Source organism: Rhinoderma darwinii, chromosome 1 (assembly GCF_050947455.1).
Source record: "Rhinoderma darwinii isolate aRhiDar2 chromosome 1, aRhiDar2.hap1, whole genome shotgun sequence".
NCBI classification, from domain to species: domain Eukaryota; kingdom Metazoa; phylum Chordata; class Amphibia; order Anura; family Rhinodermatidae; genus Rhinoderma; species Rhinoderma darwinii.
This window is the reverse complement of record NC_134687.1, coordinates 237,743,261-237,751,434: the sequence shown is the minus strand read 5'-3', so window position 1 is coordinate 237,751,434 and position 8,174 is coordinate 237,743,261. Positions and strand designations below refer to the sequence as shown.

The following is an 8,174-nucleotide window of genomic DNA, read 5'->3' as shown; positions in this document are numbered from 1 at the left end:
CAACAACAACAAAAAAAATCAGATTAAAAGCCCTGATTTTATTAAATTAAAGTAGGTATAAACTTTTACCTATGAAATTCTTGTAGGTGCTTTTGCACCCAAGCACCAATTTTGACTAGTAGTACAACGGTAATTGAAACAGAAGGTATGAAGCACAGGGAAAAAGCACTGTCTGGCACAGAACTCACTTTAGCACAGTACTGCCAAACTCTTTTATTTGGGATCATTTACACAGATAGTATCTTAGAAATGGGTTCTAGGCCTTACTGCACCGTTCAAAAACCAGATCAACAAGTTCCAGAAACGGCCTGAAAGGGAAAGCGAACCTTTCAATTTCCTTGGCAACAGTTTAAACACATTTATCTCTGGCCATTTTTGTTTTTCCAATGGCTTTAATTCCACTGTATCCCACTGGGACAGAGAGGGTTTTCCAAATATCTGAGCTTAACATGAAGCTGAAATAAACTATCTGACTTTAGTTTAAATAAAAGGTCATTTTAGGAAAACCTTTATTTTTCTGTCAAACCCAGGAAAGAGGAGTCTGCAACTCAGTTTTTGTGTCATTACAGTATTCCGGAGTGTATTCTATAATAAACGACTGTGTATTGTTAGAATAGATCTTACCTTTTTCTTAACACTTTGTCCCCTATCCCTTCAGCATACTGTACTGCTGAAAATAGAAAAGCTGAGCATCAGTTTCTAGGGAAGAGAGCCACTTCCTCCAGCTGCTACATCACCCGGGAACTACTGACAGTACCCTATAGTTGTTGGGGCATATAAGTTCTACTGCAGTGCATGAGCTTTTGTGAGTGTTGGTTTTTTTCTCTGCTTGTGTGGTCAGCAAACAAAGCAGAGGCTCACAAAGTCTGTTAACCCCTTCCCGCTGCAGTCACTCTTGACCTTCCTGAAAGAACCTCATTTTTTAAATCGAACATGTGTCACTTTATGTGGTAATAACTTTGGAATGCCTTTACCTATCCGAGCAATTCTAAGACTGTTTTCTCGTGACACATTGTACTTAATGTCAGAGGTAAAATTTGGTCGATACGTTCAGCGTTTATTTGAGAAAAACACAAAAGAAAATTTTCAGAAAATGTTAAAAAAATTAGCATTTTTCTAAATTTAAATGTATCTACTTCTAAGACAGATGATAATAATACCACACAAACTAGTTCGTAATTAACATAGATCAGTATCCGCTGAACCCATGCGGTGAAGTACAACCGGAGTTTTGTACCACCTAGTAGATAACTTCTAATGTGAATGAGAATCCATGTGAGTAGGTCAGAACCTAGTTCATCTCTGGCTCAGACAGCCGCAGCCCAAGCTCTGACTCCCAAGATGTCACGCAGGATGGCAGATCTGTTGTCCCAGGAAACAATAGGTGGGAATAAATGCTCGAGAGTTTGCGTTTGATGTTGTGCCACCACAGCTCTCTAATTATTATGCAATGTTTCCCGGTTTTAGAAACACACTACATGTAGCCCTAATCTTTTGCCTGGGCTCAGGGGTGAAAGAGTACTATGCGAAATTGACAAAGTATTGGTTCACAATTGCAGAGGCTCTGATGTAAAATAATAAAAGAAACCCCTGGAGAAGTGATCCCATTTTGGAACCTACAGGTGTTTTCCATAAATGAATGCGCTGCAGATGGTGCAAAGTAAAAATTGCAATTTTTCCCTAGATATGCCATTTCAGTGGCAAATATGTTGTGCCCAGCTTATGCCACTGGAGACACACATCCCAAAAAATTGTTAAAAGGGTTCTACCGGGTATGGCGATGCCATATATGTGGAAGTAAACTGCTGTTTGGGCACAGTGTAGGGCTCAGAATGGAGGGAGCGCCATTTGGCCTACAGATTTTACTCCGTAGTTTTGTTTGGAGTATTACTGATATTTTAGTTTATAATGTGGGGCATATGTAAGCTGGGCATAATATATCAGGGCATAATCATGTGGTATAATAATTGGGTAAAAAAAACAAAACAATAAAATAATCCATAGATGTGTGTCACTCTGTGAAGCTATCCTTTCTGCACAGGCCAGTGTCGCACTGATAAATGGTGTCGTTGCCTAGGTTTCCCTAGGGCCTGCACATTTTTATTTTCTGAATCGGAGCCTTAACTTATTGGATTATTTTTTTAACAGGCGTAGTGGTATGATGGCTGTTTTTTTGCGGGATGAGCTGTAGTTATTATTGGTACTATTTTGGGGTGCATGCGACTTTTTGTTACGTTTTATCCTATTTTTTGGGAGGCCAGGTGACCAAAAAAAAACAAAAACACAACAGCAATTATAGCATAGTAATTTCGTTTTGTTTTTTTTATACAGCATTCACAGTGCGTTATAAATGACATGTTAACTTTATTCTGAGGGTCAGTACGATTCCAGCGATACCAAATTTAGATTGCTTTTTTATGTTTTACAACTTTTTGCAGAGTAAAATTGCTTTTGGAAAAAAAATAAAAATGTATTCTCTCTGTTGCCATGTTCTGTGAACCATAACTTTTTTAATTTTTTCGTTGACAGAGCTGTATAAGGGTTCGTTTTTCCAGAGACAAGCTATAGTTTTTATTGGTACCATTTTTGGATACAGGCGACTTTTTGATAACTTTTTATTCCAATTTTTGAAAGGCAAGGTGACCAAAAAACAGCAACTCTGGCATTGTTTTTTTTTTACTGCTTTCACATATTATTTATATAGTTCAGGCGGTTCCAGATGATACCAATTATGTATGGTTTATTTCTTTTTTTCAATAATAAAGAACTTGATAAGGGAAAAAGGGCGATTGCTTTACAACATTTTTTTAAGTCCCACTAGAAGATATGAAGGCCCAACCGTCTGATTGTTATTCTAATACCTATGTAGTGCAATGTATTAGAACCGTCAGTCTCACTAACAGCGAGCCTAATCGGCTTCCATACTTAACAGACCATGAGGTCATTGTTAGGCCTCTGGTTGCCATAGCAACCCGCAGGGGTACCGATTGGATACAAACCCCTTAGATGCAGTGGTCGCTTTTGACCGCTGCATCTAAGGGGTTGATGGCAGGGATCGGAGCTAGCTTCTGTCACCGCCATTAAAGCAGGGTGTCAGCTGTAACATACAGCTGACACCCGCGGCTGATGGCACGGGCTTAAGTTCTGAGCCTGTGCCATCCATTTATCGCAAGTATACGACATATTGCGGGAAGCACTAGCTTTCCATGACGTATACTTACAACAAATGTCGGGAAAGGGTTAAAAAAGTAAGGATGGCAATGCAAAGGATAACTGAATAGCAATAGGGCGAAAAAATGGAATGCCCTGACCATCAATCTAAAAGATGACATGTTAGCTATGGAGCTGTAACGTCTTATTCTCTTTGATAAAGACAAGTTTCCATCAGAGTTTTTGGAAAAGCTCTAGTTATTAAAAATGGGCTACACAAATTCATCTATTTAATGGTTTTCAATTCTTGTGTAAAAAAATTACTCAGCAGTACAAAAGCAAAAAAAAATTCTTTATTTACAATCTCCTGTACAACTGAAGCAGCTGTGAGTTAACTACTTAAATTACAATTGAGATTAATGAAAAAAGTTACATCATATGCAGTGCGTATGAACATACATACAACTATGCATCTATATAAAGAAAATTGTACTTGTAAATGCATTTAAAAAAAAAATAAAAAAAATTAATAACTCTAAAATATGATAAGTAACTATATATGTTTCCAAAATGTTCGATTAGGGAGGAAACATTTCTCTTATTTAATTTGCAGTAAACAAGAAATCCTGCAATACAGAAAGATACTAAGGAGACGTGCAGTTATGTTCAACAATCATGACAAAAGTTCAATTCCTATATTCTTGCAGCTAGTTAACCTGTGATTGGATAACTGGCTGGCACCATAATGAGCGTGGTGGAGGTAGCTGGACAAGCAGGCTGTACTCCAGGGTCGTTGCTTTCTGAGCAAGCGTTTGCAAACACATCAGTGCTAAGGACACAGAGGTTTCATCATGTCACATTCAGACATGTTTTTGTACAGTGATTGTAAAGAACAATCCTCCTTTACTCGCTTTAGCTGCTTGCTATGGGGTTTTCCACCCCACATATTCACTGGACTAAATGTTTTTTTTCTTCTTACCAATGTATAACAGTACTTAGATATAATGTCATCCTTTTAAAGATCTATATGCCCTGTATTGGATAACAAAATCAGACTATTTTATGTAAAGTTGTGGAAATTATATATATATATATATATATATATATATATATATATATATATATATATATATATATATATATTACATTCTCTGCAGTTTTCTTTTAGAGGAAAGCTTCTAGGTACGACCTGGCCCTGTCTGCACTTGGAGCCACCTTTGAAGTTAGTGTTTGGATGTGGTACTGCCTGTCTCTAGGTAAAGGTATAAAGCGGTGACATTTGCAGTGTCTCATTCGACATTTTGATTTACAGTTTTTACTGAGCTATCGGAGATTGTACTATCTACATCTGGAGTCATCTGGTTTTCTGCTGTTCTGGCAGATCCAGAGTTCAGTTGATCTTCTGTCTTTACCACAGTCCTGTCTATAGCCAGGCACAGCTGTTCATCCGCTGGGACTGCAGTAGTGTCTTCTTGCTGTGGATCTGTTGCAGGGTCACTGTCTTGGTTTGGGACAGGCTCTTCATTATCAGCGTGCTGGCTCAAACAGGCTTCTGATCCACTGGGAGCCAAAATGGGGTTAGGATTTGGTAGGTCTTTCTGCTGAGAAAAGAAGGAAGGTATAAGTGTCCATGCAATTAATACGCAAGAGCTCTCTCAGGGTTTTTCATTAGTATATTTTATTTGGATGTGCGCAGGATTTCACGATCATCGAGTGATTTAAGGAATTTCACTGTAGTTATATACCCCACAGTTATTCCAGATTTCAGTCAATGGCATTAAGCTGATCTTCTGGGTATGTATATACAGTGAAGGAAATAAGTATTTGATCCCTTGCTGATTTTGTAAGTTTGCCCACTGTCAAAGACATGAACAGTCTAGAATTTTTAGGCTAGGTTAATTTTACCAGTGAGACATAGATTATATATAAAAAAAAATAAAAAAAATCACAGTCAAAATTATATATATTTATTTGCATTGTGCACAGAGAAATAAGTATTTGATCCCCTACCAACCATTAAGCGTTCAGCCTCCTCCAGACCAGTTACACGCTCCAAATCAACTTGGTGCCTGCATTAAAGACAGCTGTCTTAAATGGTCACCTGTATAAAAGACTCCTGTCCACAGACTCAATGAATCAGTCTGACTCTAACCTCTACAACATGGGCAAGACCAAAGAGCTTTCTAAGGATGTTAGGGATAAGATCATAGACCTGCACAAGACTGGAATGGGCTACAAAACCATAAGCAAGACGCTGGGTGAGAAGGAGACAACTGTTGGTGCAATAGTAAGAAAATGGAAGACATACAAAATGACTGTCAATCGACATCGATCTGGGGCTCCATGCAAAATCTCACCTCGTGGGGTATCCTTGATCCTGAGGAAGGTGAGAGCTCAGCCGAAAACTACACGGGGGTAACTTGTTAATGATCTCAAGGCAGCTGGGACCACAGTCACCAAGAAAACCATTAGTAACACATTACGCTGTAATGGATTAAAATCCTGCAGTGTCCGCAAGGTCCCCCTGCTCAAGAAGGCACATGTACAGGCCCGTCTGAAGTTTGCAAATGAACATCTGGATGATTCTGAGAGTGATTGGGAGAAGGTGCTGTGGTCAGATGAGACTAAAATTGAGCTCTTTGGCATTAACTCAACTCGCCGTGTTTGGAGGAAGAGAAATGCTGTCTATGACCCAAAGAACACCGTCCCCACTGTCAAGCATGGAGGTGGAAACATTATGTTTTGGGGGTGTTTCTCTGCTAAGGGCACAGGACTACTTCACTGCATCAATGGGAGAATGGATGGAGCCATGTACCGTCAAATCCTGAGTGACAACCTCCTTCCCTCCACCAGGATATTAAAAATTGCTCGTGGCTGGGTCTTCCAGCACGACAATGACCTGAAACATACAGCCAAGGCAACAAAGGAGTGGCTCAAAAAGAAGCACATTAAGGTCATGGAGTGGCCTAGCCAGTCTCCATACCTTAATCCCATCGAAAGCTTATGGAGGGAGCTGAAGATCCGAGTTGCCAAGCGACAGCCTCGAAATCTTAATGATTTACAGATGATCTGCAAAGAGGAATGGGCCAAAATTCCATCAAACATGTGTGCAAACCTCATCATCAACTACAAAAAAACGTCTGACTGCTGTGCTTGCCAACAAGGGTTTTGCCACCAAGTATTAAGTCTTGTTTGCCAAAGGGATCAAATACTTATTTCTCTGTGAACAATGCAAATAAATATATATAATTTTGACAATGTGATTTTCTTTTTTTTTTTTAATATAATCTATCTCTCACTGGTAAAATTAACCTAGCCTAAAAATTCTAGACTGTTCATGTCTTTGACAGTGAGCAAACTTACAAAATCAGCAAGGGATCAAATACTTATTTCCTTCACTGTACTAATATTCAAGAGAAAAAAAGTACACTGTTGTCTAAAACTAAAATATGTAAGCAAGTGGAGGCCATGTTATCCACAAATATCTCTTGTATATTTACAATGCTTCGCTGGGGTTCGGGTACTCGAATACATTTCACGTTATAATGAAATATATGCATATTAACATTAATTTAGATTGCATGGAAAAGTCGATATAGTTGTCAACTTTTTATTTTAAATGTGGCTGCATTTACTGCACATGTATAGACGTTCTTCCTTAACCCCTTCCCGCTCCTGGACGTACTATTAAGTCATGGCAGCTGTATCGTTCGCGCTCCATGACCTAATAGTACGTCTCGGGAGTAACGGCCGTTTCGGTCGTCCTCCCGACACATACAGGAGCTGTGACAGCTGCTGTCTTGTTCAGCAGCTGTCACAGCTCCTACAGCGGGGACCGATCGCTGTGTCCCCGCTGATTAACCCCTTAAAAGCCGCGTTCTATAGACATCGCGGCTTTTTAGGGGTTAAGCTGCCATCACCGGCCTGCTACGCGATAGCGGCCGGCGATGGCGACTATGGCAACCGGACACCAAACAATGGCGTCCGGCTATGCCATAGACGGAAGCCTAGTGGGTCCTGACAACGTCAGGACCCACTATGCTTGCTGTCAGTGAGTAGCTGACAGTTCTAATATACTGCACTACGCATGTAGTGCAGTGTATTAGAATTGCGATCAGGGCCTCCTGCCCTCAAGTCCCCTAGTGGGACAAAGTAATACAGTAAAAAAAAAGTTAAAAAAAGATGTGTATAAATAAGAAAATAAAAGTTTTAAAAGTATTAAAAGTAAAAATCCCCCTTTTTCCCTTATCAGTCATTTATTATTAATAAAAATATATAAACAAACAAATAAACTATACATGATTGGTATCGCCGCGTCCGTAACGGCCTGAACTACAAAATTATTTCGTTATTTATCCCGCACGGTGAACGCCGTAAAAGAAAATAATAATAAACCGAACCACAATCACAATTGTTTGGTCACTTCACATCCCAAAAAATGGAATAAAAAAAAGATAAAAAAGTCGCATGTACCGAAAAATGGTCCTGATCAAAACTACAGTTCGTTACGCAAAAAATAAGTCTTCGCACGGCTTTATTGATTGAAAAATAAAAACGTTATGGCTCTTAGAATAAGGTAACACAAAAAGTGAATGATTGTTTACAAAACGTATTTTATTGTGCAAACGCCATAAGACATAAAAAAAAACTATAAACATATGGTATCGACGTAATCGTATCACCCTGCAGAATAAAGTGAATATGTCATTTATAGCGCACGGTGCACGCAGTAAAAAAAAAAAAAGAATAAAAAAACCAGTAGTAGAATTGCTGTTTTTTAGTCACCACGCCACCTAAAAATAGAATAAAAACTGATCAAAAAGCCGCATGCACTCCAAGAAAACGACAATGGATTCCTCAAGTGGTCTAGTTTCCAAATTGGGGTCACTTTTGGGGGGTTCCCAATGTTTTGGCACCACAAGACCTCTTCAAACCGGACATGGTGCCTAATAAAAAAGAGGCCTCAAAATCCACTAGGTGCTCCTTTGATTCGGAGGCCGGTGCTTCAGTCCATTACCGCACTA

At 39.2% G+C, this 8,174-nt stretch overlaps 1 protein-coding gene across 4 annotated transcripts in view; it reads right to left on the bottom strand.

Annotated features, from left to right (window-relative positions):
- Window positions 1–3,519: 3,519 nt before the first annotated feature.
- The window catches only part of SPPL2B (signal peptide peptidase like 2B), a 98,457-nt gene continuing 93,802 nt past the window's right edge, over window positions 3,520–8,174 (bottom strand). Inside the window, exon 15 of one of the 4 annotated variants that reach the window (XM_075862916.1) lies at window positions 3,520–4,748. In XM_075862916.1, the coding sequence (XP_075719031.1) occupies window positions 4,440–4,748 (309 nt within the window). In that variant the 3' untranslated portion in view covers window positions 3,520–4,439. Of the gene's footprint in view, window positions 4,752–8,174 lie in introns of all 4 variants that reach the window. The other 3 variants (XM_075862908.1, XM_075862926.1, XM_075862935.1) reach the window with 3 other exon arrangements.